This window comes from Schistocerca serialis, chromosome 4, assembly GCF_023864345.2.
Source record: "Schistocerca serialis cubense isolate TAMUIC-IGC-003099 chromosome 4, iqSchSeri2.2, whole genome shotgun sequence".
Lineage (NCBI taxonomy): Eukaryota > Metazoa > Arthropoda > Insecta > Orthoptera > Acrididae > Schistocerca > Schistocerca serialis.
This window is the reverse complement of record NC_064641.1, coordinates 434253941-434272318: the sequence shown is the minus strand read 5'-3', so window position 1 is coordinate 434272318 and position 18378 is coordinate 434253941. Positions and strand designations below refer to the sequence as shown.

The following is an 18378-nucleotide window of genomic DNA, read 5'->3' as shown; positions in this document are numbered from 1 at the left end:
GGGAAGTAAGGAAGGGCTGCACTCTATTTATTTCAAGTCCTTCTATTTAGTAGTGGAGTATATTTGTAACAAAACACCAGCACTGATCCGACTGTGGTCATCTGACACAGCCCACAAACACGTAAACAGCTCCTAATTTCACCACACAATAGCAAACAGCTCTTAAATAATGCAGTACGCAATATCAGCAGACGAGCTCTGTACTCTTAAACTCCCCAAATAAAGCACAGCACAGTGCACAGACATGCCCGCAAAATAGTGCAACAGACGCTCCCAAACACCCACAGCTGCCAAACCGACCAAAAGTCTCTGCTCGGCCTCCCCCTAAACATGACCTCAACACAGTCGCATTCGCGCCTAACACTGGAGAAATTGATATCGCCTATGCGCCTTAGATTACGCTCAATGGCAGGCCCAGGCCGCCCACGCGCGTGCGTGCGGTCGGCTGGGGGAGGGCGTTCCAGAGCCTTCACTCAAGTTCAGCTTCCGAGCGCTCCTGACAGCCGACCAGAAAGTGCACTCTCATCTGACACACGTGAGAGCTGCATTGTTCTTCTCATGTTTACCGCAGGCGTCTCAGGTCTGGACCTGCCTTCACGCCTATTGTCAGAATAGTGCATAGCTCGTCGACACATACGAATAACGCTGCTGCGGTGTAATGATTGACAACTCTCTATTTATTTTTTCAAACAACTTATTTAACCATGCAGTATATCTATCACACAATCACCCTGGGCCATGTTGCATAGCCCACAGACATGCACCCAATCATAATTTAGAGTACACACTATAGCAAACTGCTACTAAATAATACATCACACAGATGTGTAGATACGCTCAGTACTCGTAAACTATCCTAATAACGCATAGCAGAGCCTGCAGATCCGCTCGCAAAATAACTCAGCAGACGTGCGCAGGTACCCCCACTCTGCACCCTGCCCACTGGATCGTGAAGTCACCCATCCGTCTGTTTTCAGACCTCGCACAGCCCCTGCTCGGCTTCCGCAAGCGTGAGTTGGCGCGGTCAACGCGCTCGTCAGTGGTCAAAGCACACACATACGTCTGTCCAGGACCGCGATCCATCACAATCCCGAGCCGCGACCACCGAACACGGGTGAAAGTCAACTTTATATCAACGTAGCATAATTCTAAAGTGCAGCCTCCATACACTAGACACATCATAGCAGCACATGTCTTTACCTCCTATGACACACTGCGCATTGCTCCTCACACTACATTACACGGCCCGTTAACTAAACATGACTACACATCCCCGCTCTTGCCTCGTCGTGTGACCAGCCATCTGAAACCTTCTCAATATTATTCTTACTTTACAACATTTTTTTTAAAACATAAGACCTAATTTACACCTCCCACCGCACCTAACCTCACACCCGTCCCACCATCAACATACGCAAACGTCCTCAACCCTACGTTGACACTCATATATCACCCCACAAACCATGCCCATCAATCAATTTACCATTCTCATCCCCTGTTTTCGAATTACAAACGTAGCCTCTATCTAAACACCAATCAACTCATCTTTCTCGCACTTTCAACAGTAAAATTAATTTTACACACACCCAGAAATACCAAACGCAATTAAAGAGTCAAGCTTTTATACAGAGCATCAAGCACATATGACACACCAATATTCAATGCCTCGTCCATATTTACCACCTCCACCTTGAATTAAATATTATTACCATTGCCGCAACATTCTACGGCTCGATTTGTATCTATTTTTCGGCTCTTAACTATTGTCACTAGCGGTCGAATATCACTATCTATAGATTGCATAAATTCCCACATAAAAAAATCTCGCCCCGCCGTTTAGAGACTCCTTTATCCGAACACATAACATCATTCAACTATCACTTGCTCTTATCTAATAACTTATCCATCAGGCCTGGGGGCAAGGTCACCCCTTTCTTTCTTTCAGCAGCAGACAGCTATTTTTTTACAGTGGTAGCTAAATTGCGCCATCAACTTAACATCACCATTCACGAAACATATCTTTAAATACGTAAACACACTTACTCAATTACACAGTGGTCCCACTGAGGACATGACCTTCAATATTACTGTTCTTAATCCTATAACCACCGAAACAAGTATTAAATGCTCAAACTAATCCCATAGCGCCTTACATAGCGAGTGTCCGAGCGCTGCCGGCGGCATGTCAAAGCCTCATAGCTGTCCATCTAAACAGCCGTCCACACAGCCCCAGGACCAGAATGCTGAAGTGGGCTCTCCCTATACCTGCTCTCCAGCTATTGTCTAACGTCATACAGTGCTCAAATGGATTCCTGAATAGTGCAGATCTTTATCTCCCCCTTGCATCTCCAACAGGACATGTAAACAGTGTCTCCTCCAGCCAGCGAACCCGACATCATTCACCCTCCGCTCGCAATTTCCACTCACAAATCTTAAACACTCGCATATATAAAACCATATTCAATCCTGCCCAAAACTCACTTAATAATAAAAAAGCAATCTCCCTTTCTAAGCCTAGATGAGTATGCATTTATCTTCACCCATCTGATCTCTGCAATTTAAGTTGGAGAAAGACATATCTGTTACCTTATGCAACCTGTCTATAAACAGAACAATCTCAGTTACTACAACAGGACCTTGTTTTGACCATTCGCCGGAAATGCGTGCAATGTTGTATGCCTCAAACTAGGTACAAGTACAACAGATTCTCAACACCCTACCATCTTTATCCTCTACCATCAAACAGTGAAAATGTCACGAAGGCACCAATGTGATCCATCTCCAGCGCAGACAAACGGAATTCACAATACTCAGAGTGTGACCATCCAAAAATTCCTAAAAATTGCATAAAACGGATCAGTTTACACAAGAAGACATCAACTAGATAGATGAAGTATGTTAATAGAGAATAAACAATTGTTATTATTAGACTGAAGTTTCCCACTTCTTTGCATGACCAGATGTAAGATCTGGACTTTCATTTTCACACTGTAATTCAAGGTATTTATAACATTACATAAATTATTACATTTGATTAAGGAAATCAGAAAATAATCTTTGTGCAATGAAGGTAATGAAAATGGAAGAACAGCTTCGCTTACCTGTTTCTTTTGTTTCCCAGGAAGTGGGATTCAGGGAGGGAATCTCTCTCGTGAGGTCACATGCTTATGACAAGTTTTGCTTTGAAAATCTCCGGTTATTAAATATCACGGGGTGTGTGTAAGACTTTTGAATTGTGTTATGTTCCTCAAATCAGGTTACTTGCTAGACCTTGAATAGGCATAACAATAGTTGGAATATGTTTGAATATGCTCTTTATATCAACTGATTATTGTTTTACAATGACTAAACTTTTGAAGTAATCGTGTAATTTCTTTTAATTTTTGCAAAATTATTGATCAGAAACAAGAATCTCGAACTCTAGTGTCTCCGAAGGTGACTGAGGATGAGGAAGATATTTCCGATTCAAGTTCTAACGATGAAGATGATGTTCTGTAAGACCAGTGCCAGCAGTCTTTGAGCAAAAAGGATAGGACCCATGTGAGGAAAATGAAAATAATCCTGAATTTTCATGCGATGAACCATCCCAGACCTGCACGTGGGTGGATTTTTAGACGGGTGTAAATGTCACAATCTGTTGAAAGACTCCTCCCCCGAATAAATGAACTGGAATCAAAACATTATACAGCGAAACGCCAAAGAAACTGTTTAGGCATGCGTATTCAAATACCGGGATATGTGAACACGCGGAATACGGCGCTGCGATCACCAATGCCTATATAAGGCGACTAGTTTCTGGCGCAGTTTTTAGAGCGGTTACTGCTGCCAAAATGGGAGGTTATCAAATGAGTTTGAACGTGGTGTTGTAGTCAGCGCACGAGCGATGGGACACGGCATCTCAGAGGTAGCGATGAAGTGGGGCTTTTCATGTACGACCGTTTGTGTGTAGTGAATATTAAAGAAAACAAATCACGGACACCGCTGCAGCCGGAAAGAGATCTTGCAAGAACGGGACCAATAACGACTGAAGAGAATCGTTCAATGTGACAGAAGTTAAACTTTCCCACAAATTGCTGCAGACTTCAATCTTGGGACATCAACAAGTGTCAGCGTGCGTATCGTTCAACGAAACGTCATTGATAAGGGCTTTCGGAGCCGAAGGCCCATACGTGTACCTTTGATGACTGCACGACACAAAGCTTTAGGCCTCGGCTCACCCCATCAACACCGACATTGGACGATATCGGGAAATGTGCTGCCTGAGTGGACGAGTCTCGTTTCAAATTGTATCGAGCAGATGGACGTGTAGGAATATGGAGACAACCTCATGAATCCATGAACCCTGCATGTCAGCAATGGACTGTTGAAGCAGGCGGAGGCTATATAATGGTTTGGGGCGTGTGTAGTTGGAATGATATGGGACCCTGATACGTATAGATACGACTCTAACAGGTGACACGTATATAAGCATCTGTATGATCACCCGCATCCATTCATGTCCATTGTGCATTCCGATGGATTTGGTCCAATCCAGCAGGACAATGCGGCACTCTATACGTCCAGAATTGCTACAGAGTTGCTCTAGGAACGTTCTTCTGAGTTTTAAACTTCCGCTGGCCACCAAACTCCCGAGACATGAACACTATTGCGCATATCTGGGACGCCTTGCAACGTGCTGTTCAGAAAAGATCTCCACCCCCTCGTATTCTAAGTGTGAGATTCTGTTGATGAGTGGTGTGCTATAAACATGCAACTCGAGCACCAGCCTGTAAAGCATACTGGAAGTCAAGCAATTTACTTGACTATGCCTGAGAAAAGATATAAATTTCTTATCAGAACTTTGTTATCTGATGATTTTAGTGATCGCGACCTTCACGCAAAAATTCACCAAGTGGCCTCAGTATGTGAAATATTTTATTTGTTCCTTGCAAACTTTCAACAATATATTGTTCTGAGGGCTGAAATGACTTCTGATGAACAGCCTATGGCATTCAGTGGACACTGTCCATTTAGACAGTACATTCCCAGCAAGCCTGCAAAATATGAGGTGTAGGTATTTGCCCTTGTTAATGGTCACTACCCATGTACTGTCAACTTGTAAATACAAGCAGGCCAACAACAAGAAGGTCCATATCGTTTGAGTAATGAAAGAAGTTATTTGACAGCTAATAAGAGTCGTACTTCCTGGGCGCGAAAGGAACATCTATATAAGAGTGAACAACTGGTTCTCTTCACTCCATGTTGCCAAGCAGCTGTTTGAAAATGGTAAGACCAAAGTTGTCACGGTACGAAAGGACGAAGGAGAAGTGCCCAGGGAATTTTGTGTGGGAAAAGGAAATCCAATAAATTCTCCAAAATTTGGCTCCCACCCCACTTGCACATTGATTTGTTACGTGTCGAAGCTTAACGAAATGGTGATTTTGATGTCAGCAATGCACAATGACGCAAAATTTGATACCGATACAGCTTCTCAATAGAAACGAGAAATAATAACGTTCTACGATCGTACGAAGAACGGTGAGGATCAAGTTGGTAAGATGTGCGTGCTGTATGACACAGCCGGAATTTCGAGAAGATGGCCTCTTAATATATTTTATGATTCGCTGGAATTTAGCGCACTCAATGCATTTTCATTTATATAACGAACCAAACCTACACTGCAGTTCGACACCGACATTTTGTTATTGGCTTGTCTCTGTCTTGAATGAAACTGATGGCTCACCGAAGATTAGAAATAAAAAATGTTGCCAAGAAGTCTGTGCTTCAAAATAAAATACTTATTTTGCCATTCCTCTGGTGAAATGTCAGCCATCAACTTCAGGAATAACACAGAAAAGTTCTGTAGGTCGTTGCTATAGCTGTGAAAGATCATGAAGTATAACTACATGAAATTTGTAAAATACATCTAATACATTCATTTGGTTTGATCATTCCAAGTTCGGAAATATCTCATGTTCCAAAAACCGCGATAATATTTATATTTATACGAATGTATATTTTTCAAACGAAATCAAAGTCAATGACGTCATATTAGTTAAAATTGTGACTTGTTATTAAAATGTTGTTGCTTTTCCAAATATGAGGTAATATGTTTACTTTTTATTGGCAGCTTTCAATAAACATTGCTCTGGGGAACACACAAAACAATCAATAAACATTTTTTCAAAATTCGGTGGCCGCTTTTTTTGTAAGAAAACGGCATACATAGATAATCCATGCGACCACTTACGTTTCTTCTTTGATCGCGACCAGTACAGGGTTAAGTACAGTTCAATTCAGTGCAGTGTAGAGAATCCCCTATCACCTCTGTTAGAAACTGTTAATTTTCAAGAGGATCGTGAATTAAGTGTCCCTTAAGTTTGGATTTAGATATGTTTCTCACATTTCATAGCAGTACATAGTTATAAATAACGGCAGTGGCTGTAATTAATGGGGACTCTAATATCCCAAGGAAAGAGTTGAGCCAATTATCTGGGAAGGGGCACCACTGACACAGAATGCTCAGAACCAAAAGAAACCAGGCTTAGAATAACACTCGATCATAAAAAACAGAGATCTGTGTCATATCCATTCAGAACGTTGCATTCTACAACAAGTGACATAGTAATAGAGAGAAATAAAGTAATAAGATATCAGTATTATAAGAGGGGAATTACATGTAATTTACTGACGTCAATTTGTCATCACATTTTTAATCAACAGTGCCAAAAACGCTATGTTTAATCACAATAGCGAAAAAACACATATCCTACACACCTGATATTGTTGTTATTAGTCCTGATAGGGCAGATGTGCGATTTCGATGAAGTGCTTAAAGCAGTGAAGCAGTTCACAAAAGGCCACGTTTACACAGTTAAAATCACTTTCACATTCAAGCATTCCAATTCCTAAAAAACTTTAATTACATTTAAAAATGATGATACATGTATGTGAACGTCACGATCAGCCTTTCACCAAGAATACTGCAACTTCATTTTACACTTTGGTGCAAAAAATTGATTTTAAATTACAAGGTGATGATGAAATAACGATCATGTTACTGCACTTATGGTTTGACACATGATAGTCTTACATAATCAGCAATCCTTCAGATATAGTGTTTATATTACTGAAATAAATAAACATCACAGCTTTGGCAATATTTTGTTGTTTTAGGTGGGAATATCTTCAGCATAACAACTTTGTTTCAAAAACTTGTATCCATATGGATACGAACTGTATGACTTGACCAGGAATCACACAGCAACAAGCTCTTATCAGCTGTTACATACTCGCCAAGGACTGCAGTTAGAAAACGCTTCATAGATGTTTTAGTCATTTCTTCACTTTTGCTTGTCCCACGTAACTGTTTCATTGACAGTTTGTTTCAGCTTAGAAATATTTGGGCCGAAAGCGTCTTGTGTCTATTGAAAACTGATGTACAACTTGTTTGCTAGTCTGCCTGTCATTTGATAAAGCCACGTCAGTTGTGTGGCTGTGGACAGAGCTGTACACAGACTGAAAAACACAAGCTGTAGTTTTCTCTCCTCTGTGCTACAGTGTTTATGAGGAAGACATTTCATGCTGAAACTGACACAGGTCACAGTTCCAAACATCTCCTTTCTCCACACCCTGCCCTGTCATAAACATGTACACTTCCACCACAAACTGTTGTGCTTTCTGCCATATACTGATATCATCTCCTACGTCTTTACGTGTGAGAAATTTAGTAATGTGCCTAGATGAAATGCCATACTCAACCTTAAAACTCTCGCTAAAAGATACCAAAGTTTTGAAAACTGCCAAACTATCTCAGACGCTTCTACTGCCCACAATTACAGACGCCAACAGAGAACTATAGGTCCATACGACCTTGCTCTATCAAATTGCGATATTACAAGCTCTTTTATGGTTTGTAATTGCGACAGTCTGTTGACTTTGAAACGAGCTTCTGCTCGCCTTTTCTAGATGCATAATTTATAATTAATGTACAGTTTCATTTACTTCCAATGCACTTTTAGCGCCCCGTTTATTTGCTCTGCGAACTGAGCCACCATTGTAATAGTCTTCTTAAATGATCTGGAGTTTGTTGTCATCAACATTTTTTAATGCACTGGACCTCGACTGTTTGGGTGGAGATAGCTCACACTCACTCTTAGCTGACTGTTCCTGTAGCTTTGGAGACGTATGTCGTGTACCGTTTGAAGAGTCACCTTCAGTTTCAGGTTCTTCCTGTCCTTCAATATCAGTCTATCTATCCACAGTAACGTTATGTATTTCCATCCCATCCTCATTATATTACTGAATTATTATGTTATATGACACATCCATGAACTAATTATTGTCGACCCGAGTTTCATTTCCATATTCAGCATGATGCCACTTTGTCTCTAATATTTGGACCTTATTTGTAGGGTTAATTCTCTTCATGATAACACCGTACACACACTTTAACAGTAAACCACATGTGAACACTTCAAGAGATACATTTATACAACAGCTATACCATTCACACAACTCGAGTACTCGTTAGGGCACATTCCACCGTCTCATGGCACTAACACACAAGTGTGGTGTTTTTCATAGAAATGGAACAGGTCATTGTTGTTTTTGTGATCGAATGTTGGTCTAATTATGGTTTCGTGTGGCTCCAAGCATTCTGGGTCAAAAGTGTCCCTTGTGAGATATTTCATCTCAGTGAGTCTCTTTATCTTTGTTTCTGAGGACACGCCCAACATTCAATCACTTTCTCTCCTCAAGATGTTATATTCATGTGTGTGTAGTCAGAACAACCCGGTTTCGGCCTTTGAGAGAGAATTTCACTGTTTTAGGTTTAAATCACTATTTTGCGGGAACATATTGCATCATCCTCTTCACCTCCGAATAGCACTTGTGTACAGTCACCTTAATCATTATATTTCAGTCTCTGACTTCCCTCATAGATTCTATTCTCTGTATCTCGCTTTAATACTATATAAATTATTGCCTGATGTTCTATCATCCTTTCCCTTCCTCGTGACAATAGTCTCTAAATATTTGTATCCCCGTCGATTCTGCGGTGATTCATTTCATTTGTTATTTTATCAGTTCACCTGAGATTCATCAACCTTCTATGGTACCACATCCCACATTCCTCGATTCTCATCTTCTCCGGTTCCCACACAGCCCACAATTCACTTCGATACAGTACTGTGCTCCAAATGTACAATCTCATAAATTTCTTTCTCAGTTTAAGGCCAATGTTTGAGACTATTTTCCTTTGGTCATGAATACCCCGTTTGTTTGTGCTATTCTGCTTTTTTCGCTCTTCTTGCTTCGTCCGTCACATGTAATTTTGCTTCTGTTGCAGCAGTGTTCCTTCACTTCGTTTACTTCGTAATCCCACATTTTTATGATTTTACCCATAAACTTACGTTCGCTGCTTATCATTATTTTTGTCTTTCTTCGATTTACTCTCATTCCACATTCTGTGCTCAGAAGACTACTAGTGTCATTCACTGTGTTCTTCAGCTTTTCCTCGCTTCCACTGGCGATAGCAGTGGCATTGGTGAGTTTTAGAATTGATATTGTTTCACAATGAACGGTAGTCCATCTCCTGAACCTTCCTTTTATGTCTATTATCGATTCTTTGATGTACAGATTGAACAGCATAGAAGAAATGCTGCCTTCCTGTCTTACATCCATTTTAATTCGAATACTTCGTTCTGGGTCTTTCACTCTTGTTGATCCTTCTGGGTTCTTATACATGAAGTATCCTTCTTTCGCTATAGCTTACGCTTTCTCTGAGAATTTCGAACATCTTCCTGCATTTTACACTGTCGAACGATTTTTCAGGGTTGGCATATCCTACGAAGACGTAGTTAGTGGTATCCATATTACTCTAGCGCAGGTTAGTGGATCTGAGATTGGAAAGTGAAATCAATAGGAATTTTAGAGGTGATGTAATATTTGTTAATGGTTCCAACATCCTCTTGTGGAAAGTAAATAGTGATTCATGTAAAAGCTGATTAGTGTATGAGAGTTAATAGCCTGCTTTAGGATGTTCAGCCGGGTTGTCGATACCTTATTACTGCAATAAAATGGAATCATCATTTTGATTAAACACCCTAAATCTCACCATTAACCAACGACGCCACGAAAATCTAAGAGACCACAATGTATGGGAAGTTCCAGTTCGATAGGAGGAGCCTTTATTACCCGATTCACGTAACCTACCTTTAAACTAAGTGCATTTGCCCTCACTCCAGTTACTGAACGTATATCTCCTGTCATCGAAATGAGGAAGTCACCTGATACTACAGTGACTATATGGGCTACAAAACAATCTGGTCAGCTCTTTTAGGTATTGTTACCTTGCGGCTTACATAGTCAGATTGAATGCTCCTTGTATTTCACTAATTCCATAAATAACCTATCGGAAAGCCTTGGAAAATATTTAAGATCGACACCTATTTTCTCGTGGGGTAAACCTTCCGTTTTCTGAACAACAAGTATTCCAGACTTCGGTAAGTTTCACCAGGTCACATCTGACAGACAACTTTTTGTACCTTTAGTTTATGGAAATCAGTATAGTTGATAAGTACAGCTTATCGGCAGTGAACTATGAAACGTTTTACTCACGTTGACTAAAGGTACCGGGTCATCCACAGAGATGGTGCCGTTGCCAAAATAGAAGTCCCTTAGCTTGGACGCTGCGTCTGCCTGCTGTGTAGTTGTCGATAGATGCAGGCAAGGGCCGACCACACTCTGAAACGCTTTGTCCAGGCGGTCGATAACCGCTGCTTGGTTGAGTATGGAGAAACCTGATGGAAAATGAGATAGAAAAAAAAAATATTACTTCAACCAAAATGACATACGGATAGCTTCCTTAGTGTTTTAATTTGCTGGTACCAAGAAGAGAGTGGCCCAAGTTAAACGCATGTGTAGAATTCGATGTGTGCCTTTCATTCCAGTGTTTCATAAAAATTAATTCCAGTCATGTGATAACTGTTAAGTGGAAGTAAATTAATATTTGTTATTGCGGTCGTTTACTAGATACCAGGAGAAAAACTAAGATCTTTAAATGGAGGCACAAACGCAATACAATGAGGTGAAAAAAGTCATGCGATACAGCTAAAATCATGCTGCATCTCTTTTTTCCCGGCGTATTGCAGAAACTGAATATGTCATGGGTTCAAACAGTCGCTGGAAGTCCCTGCAGAAATACTGAAATATGCTGCCTCTGTAGCCATCCATAACTGCGAAACTGTAGCCAATGCAGGATTTTGTGCATGTGCTGACCTCTCTATTAGGTAACATAAACGTTCATGTCGTGTGATCAGGGTGGCCAAATCATTCACTCGAATAGTCCAGAATGTTCTTAAAACCAACACCACACACTCGTGGCCCAGTGACATGGCGCTTTGTCATTCGTACAAATTCGATCGTTGCTTGGGAACATGTCGCCCATGAATGCCTGCAAATGGTCTCCAAGTAACGGAATATCCAGAAGACACAGTCTATTCCGTGTAAACACAGCCCACACCATTACAGAGCCACCACCAGCGTTCAAAGTGCTTTATTGACAATTTGGATCCGTGGCTTCGTGGAGTCTGCGTCACACTCGAACCCTACCATCAACTTTTATCAACTGAAATCCGGACTCATCTGACCAGCCCACGGTTTTCAAGTCGTCTTGCCTCCAATCCATATTGCCACGAGCGAAATAGAGGCACTGCAGGCGATGTCGTGCTTTTAGCTAAGGTATTTCCGTCGGTCATCAACTGCAATAGCCCATTAACGCAAAATTTCGCCACACTGTCCTAACGGATACGTCGTCGTACTTGCCACCATGATTTCTGTGGTTATATCGAGCAGTGTTGCTTGTCTGTTAGCACTTATAACTCTACGTACACGCCGTCGGCCATGAAGAGAGGTATTGCCTGAAAATATGTATTCTCGGCATCCTCTTGACACTGTGGATCTCGGAATATAGTCCATTTCTGAAATGGACTAACCAATGAATCAAGCTCCAACTACGATACCGCGTTCAAAAACTGGTAATTCCCATCGTGCAGCCATAATCGCGTCGGAAAACTTTTCAAATGCATCACCCGAGAACAAATGACACAGTCGCCAACACACTGTCGTTTTATACCTTGTACAGACAATATTAACGCCATCCGTATATGTTCGTATCGCTATACCATGAATTTTTGTCACCCCAGTGTGTCATCATGAGACATTTCGGAACATGAAATAATTTCTATTGGTTGTAGTAGTCTGGTATCCGTACCACATTACTGTCCATTAGTTCAGTGGTGTACAGATACTGGGGTTACGCACTGAGCGAGGTGGCGCAGTGGTTAGCATACTGGACTCGCATTCGGAGGACGACGGTTCAATTCCGCTTTCGGCCATCCTGATTTAGGTTTCCCGTGATTTCCCTAAATCACTCCAGGCAGATGCCGTTATGGTTCCTTTGAAAGGGAACTGCCGAGTTCCTTCCTTCCCTACTCCGATGACACCGATGACGTCGCTGTTTCGTCTCTTCCCCCAAACAACTCAAATCAACTGAGGTTAGTGAGGACGTATTTCCACCGGAATAAATAGTGTATTAATTTTTGTCGTCAATAGTTAGAGAGCTATGATCGATGCAGTACTACCATTTCGAAAACTCTTACCAGAATGCTATGAAGTTGAGGTACTTCTGACCAAACGTAATTGTAAGACGACAATAGCGTTTTATATTAAAATGTTTTGCATAATTCAATACCATTATGTCAGGATTACGGATGCAGTTAACACGAGATTTATTATAGTTATGACGAAATACAGGTTTACTGTAGAAATCTTGCGTATTTAAGCAAATGAAATTGTATAAGTTTTTGTTAAATGGTTTCCTACCATTAACTTTTAGTACATTTACACAAAAAGAGACAATTGTCTGTGCACTGTGTGCGTGAATTTCAAGACTTATTGAGAGTGAACTGAAAATCAGTTATTTTCTAATCCAATTTTCCACTCATATTTATTTCATAAAGCTATGTCGGAACGCAACCCATATTGTCATTGGCATCGCCTTCTCTCGGTACGCAGTCCCGTTCGGTGTCGAATGATAATATCATTACACAAGCTCTCAGCAGGAAAGGAATATCCCTTGAGGATATCTTCCGATTATATCGCATATGCCTTGCTACCTCGAATTTTATCACTTGTCCGATTGTGGAATTATTTCTTGCCGCTACATGTAAGACAAAGACATTAATTCCACCCAGAAATGTTTTTTAAAGGAATATATCTATGAGATAAATTTCACTGTCTATATTCAGCGGAAATACTTGATGCAACGAATTTAAATTTCATAGCCGAACATGTAAACCGCGACTGAGAAGTCAGATACAGTGACCCACGCAAGACTGCTGAAATCTGCAGCAACAGAGGAGATCATCAGGTACTTTGCAGGATGAAAGGTCCGCTTGAGAACATCGTAGATGTGTTCATAATGTTTCTTAGGCCTATGAAATGAGAACAGCCGAAAGTTTGGAAGTGTCAGCAGGGACTTAGTCCACAGAACGAATAACAAAATTACAAGCTGTGGTCAATGAAAACTTTTGAAAAAGGGCTTCCTTGATTAACGCAAGCTGCTCCACAATTCGGTGAGTCAGAGTAAAATGAAAAAAAAAAAGAAAACACTTAAAACTAAGATTCCGGTACCGATTTCCAGTAATGGGCCGGTTCGGTCATCTCTGGCACACAGATTCAAACTGCCAGGAAGTTTCAGAATAGTGCATTCTCTACTGCAGATTTGTTCATTCAGAAAAAAGTGCTTTTAAGTACACAAACTTTCCTGCCCGATCAAGGAGCAAACTACGCCGTCCGCTCAAATGTGATATGCTCCTTTATTCGACGTCAACGTGTAATAGCCACACACAGACGGTAGGTGGCAGCACTAGCGGTATAGAGTACATGAAACAGTGCAGTCGTCGTCCTAATGCTGGAGCGGAGCGATTTATCTGACGTCCAAAAGGGCATGAGCATTGGCTTTCTGGCCAAAGGTGGAGTATTTACTAAACAAAGGTAAACTAAATGTTTGTAATCTGTTCCCATCGCCCTGTGGTTAATGTATATTGAACATGCCAAAACGCCGTTATCCATAACCGGCTCCGAGGTAACTGCAGTGTGCAATCATCCATTGATGACGCGGGGGATCGGCTCTGCGAAGATGCGTAGGGGCGAATAGATGTGCAACTGTGGAGTGAGTGACCGCCTAGATGAACCAAGGGCTGCCATCAGTGACTGTTCAGCTTGATGACTCCTTAACTATTGAAACTGAGTTCACCCTGTTCCATTCCTACAACCAATGAAAAATACCTGGCATTAAGGGGAATCGAATCCTGGTCTTCTGCATGGCAGTCTTCACGTTGACCATCAGCTACGGAAGCGGACTTGACAAAATAAGGACAAGCTAATTCTGAATGGTTGGATAAGATTTTGAATCGTTTACTGTCTGATACGACCCAAGTGTATGAACTGCTGTGCCACCTCCCTCGCTCATCATAATTAGTCTGATATGTCTGAGGCTATGTGCAATAAGCTACATTTCATACCAGTCAGTAAATGTAATGTAAAACCTCATTCGATGATAGAGTAAACCGAAATCAGTAGCTTGTGTTGGTAGTGACAATTCTGTGGTATGTCCATTTGTTACCGAAGTTGATAAATGTAACGAGACAGTTCTGAGATAAAAAAATCAGCTCAATACCCTAAGAATGACAGTTACTTTCTGTGACGGTTTTTTTAATTATTTTCTGGAAACAACGGTGACTAAATCTGCTATCACCCGGCCCTCTTTTCCTGTGGGGTGAGTTTCAGATAAAGAGCATATTTTCTATCACTATCTGTGACTCCTAATTGGCAACTAATGCGAGTGCTAGGTCTGCCTTTTAAATTTTTGAAACGCTAAGTACTTGCCCTAAACGTCACAGAGTGTACAAAGCAAAGAGAACCGGTATCTTGATAACATTCATAAACCTGACGCCATAATGTAAGACAAAATAATTGTCAAGAACACGAACAGATTCCATTTCGCAATGGCGGAAAACATTAGAAACGTTTAAGCTATGTCTAAAACGCTTATATACAGTACACGTACGAAATATGTAGGTGTATACTGGAAATAATATAACAGAATAACCGATATTCGGGGGTAATATTTAGGTTTCAGTGAGCAGATAGTCGTACAAAGCATTAACTCTGTACAGAAGTCATCAACAGCAAGGAAAACCAGCGTCTCCAGCTGGGGAGTCTGTTTCCTCTGCACAACGACTGTTTCGGGTTGTGTAACTGCATGGGGCTCGGATGCAAGAGGCGTCTACTGCTTACAACACATCCAGCAATGATCCTCGGGTTATAATTTCAGTATTTTATGAAACAATGCACGCATATTATAAACAACGAACTTCCTAGAGATTTAAAAGAAAGTAATGTGGGAGCTATTTCGTCTTTTGAGACTACAGAAAATCTTGTTTTCATTAGACGCTTATCGCTATATTTAACGTGGTTTCAGAGGTCAGTATCTCTGCTCCTACATTATTGTAATTCATTTTTGAACACATCTGCGCTCGATTTCTAACACACTGCCACTGCAGTGGCGCAAAATACAGGGTGATTCAAAAAGAATACCACAACTTTAGGAATTTAAAACTCTGCAACGACAAAAGGCAGAGCTAAGCACTATCTGTCGGCGAATTAAGGGAGCTATAAAGTTTCATTTAGTTGTACATTTGTTCGCTTGAGGCGCTGTTGACTAGGCGTCAGCGTCAGTTGATGCTAAGATGGCGACTGCTCAACAGAAAGCTTTTTGTGTTATTGAGTACGGCAGAAGTGAATCGACGACAGTTGTTCAGCGTGCATTTCGAACGAAGTATGGTGTTAAACCTCCTGATAGGTGGTGTATTAAACGTTGGTATAAACAGTTTACAGAGAATGGGTGTTTGTGCAAAGGGAAAAGTTCTGGACGGCCGCGAACGAGTGATGAAAATGTAGCACGCATCCAGCAAGCATTTGTTCGCAGCCCAGGAAAATCAACTCGCAGAGCTAGTAGAGAGCTGCAAATTCCACAATCAACTGTATGGAGAGTCCACATTGGCACTTATCTGTCCGTAACTACCTGAACGTCAACTACCCGAGGCGATGGATCGGCCGCCAGGCAGCCTGTGACAGAGCACTTCATCACTGGCCTCCAAGAAGCCCTGATCTTACCCCCTGCGATTTTTTCTTATGGGGGTATGTTAAGGATATGGTGTTTCAGCCACCTCTCCCAGCCACCATTGATGATTCGAAACGAGAAATAACAGCAGCTATCCAAACTGTTACGCCTGATATGCTACAGAGAGTGAGGAACGAGTTGGAGTATCGGGTTGATATTGCTCGAGTGTCTGGAGGGGGCCATATTGAACATCTCTGAACTTGTTTTTGAGTGAAAAATACCTTTTTAAATACGCTTTGTAATGATGTATAACAGAAGGTTATATTATGTTTCTTTCATTAAATACACATTTTTAAAGTTGTGGTATTCTTTTTTAATCACTCTGTACTTCTCGCTTACATGGTTTTATATACCCGTTTTCATCCTTGACACATTCCTTCTTTCGATGTCAGTAGTTCATCTTTTGTGAAATGATAATAGAAAATACTGCAAGAGGTAAACTTGGATAGTCTGTCTGAAACCCGTGAAACACGCAGCTTCATTTGCTCACATACATTTTTTGGACGAAGATGGTTGAAGTAAAATACTCATAGTACAGAAAAATTGATTTACCCACATTTCAGTATTTCACACTTCCACCTATAATTTTTTTGGTTTTTCATTTTGTAAATGACACTTTTACAAGGGCAGTGAGGCAGAGAGGGGAATTGAGATTAATGTAGTGACACTTCATGTTTTTATATTCACTCATGTTTTCACATGAGGTGTCATGTTCAACATTCGGTCTGAAATAATTACTAAGATACAAAACAACAGTAAATGGAAATGATATTGCTGTAAGTACATGTTTCAAATGTTTCATAATCACCAACCTGTCTCCCCAGATGTGACACCTGTGAGGATCGGCACGCGGCAAAAGCGCCCTTCGTTCAGGACTTTGATGGGTGCCTCTGAGATGAAAGCCCCAGCCAGATCTGCCTCAATGCTGGGGCCCCATACCACGGGTACCAAAATCGTTTTCTCCTGGAAAGAAGCACAAGTTTACATTCGTTGACCAGGTTGTACGTAATGTTTTACAATATTCTAAATAACAGGAAGCTGCAGTCACAATGTTTCGAAAATTGAGTAATAAATTATTATTTAAATAAAAGATCTTTTGAATATAACTTGCTTTTAAAACAGACTGAAAATTATAGAATAATTTCTGCTAGCCAATATACATTCCTAACCTCTGTAAACAGAATCCTGAAAATTTGTGTTCTTCAATGTTTAATAGCTACGACTATCCATGTAAATTTTAAAACGAAAAACGCAGAGTGCATGCAACAGATAACTCTTGCATGAATAGATCACCTAAGTCTCTAACTATTTTATTGCAAACCAAATGATATGTACTGTTGTGTCATTTATCTCAGTGACGGATACTCTCTACAGTTCTTAATGTCATCTATTGCAGGTGTCAAACGTTTTCCTTTCAAACTGCACAAGCCTACGGAATATCAGAACAGCTACGTGGCTGGATTGAAGAGTTTTTAGCAAACAGAACACAGCTTGTTGTTCTTAATGGAGAAAATGGAGAGACGTCTACAGACGTTAAGTAACCTCTGGCATAATGCCACAGGAGAGTGTTATAGGACCATTGCTTTTCACTATAGATATATATATATATATATATATATATATATATATATATATATATATGACCTAGTAGATAATGTCGGAAGTTCCATGCGGCTTTTCGCGGATAATGCTGTACTATACAGATAAGTTGCAGCATTAGAAAATTGTAGCGAAATGCAGGAAGATCTGCAGCGGATAGGCACTTGGTGCATGGGGTGGCAACTGACCCTTAACATAGACAAACGTAATGTATTGCGAATACATAGAAAGAAGGATCCTCTATTGTATGATTATATGATAGCGGAACAAACACTGGTAGCAGTTACTTCTGTAAAATATCTGGGAGTATGCGTACAGAACGATTTGAAGTGGAATTATCATATAAACTTAATTGTTGGTATGGCGGGTGCCAGGTTGAGATTCATTGGGAGAGTCCTTAAGAAATGTAGTCCATCAACAAAGGAGGTGGCTTACAAAACACTCGTTCGACCTATACTTGAGTATTGCTCATCAGTGTGGGATCCGTACCAGGACGGGTTGACAGAGGAGATAGAGAAGATCCAAAGAAGAGCGGGGCGTTTCGTCACAGG

The 18378-nt window shown here is 40.8% G+C and overlaps 1 protein-coding gene across 1 annotated transcript in view; it reads right to left on the bottom strand.

The window, feature by feature from the left end:
• LOC126475038 (juvenile hormone esterase-like) overlaps window positions 1–18378 on the bottom strand; it is a 133301-nt gene that overhangs the window by 40319 nt on the left and 74604 nt on the right. The window contains exons 7-8 of the mRNA XM_050102584.1: window positions 17041–17191; window positions 10600–10781 (exon numbers count right to left, since the gene is read on the bottom strand). Of these exons, the coding sequence (XP_049958541.1) occupies window positions 10600–10781; window positions 17041–17191 (333 nt within the window). The remainder of the gene's footprint in view (window positions 1–10599; window positions 10782–17040; window positions 17192–18378) is intronic.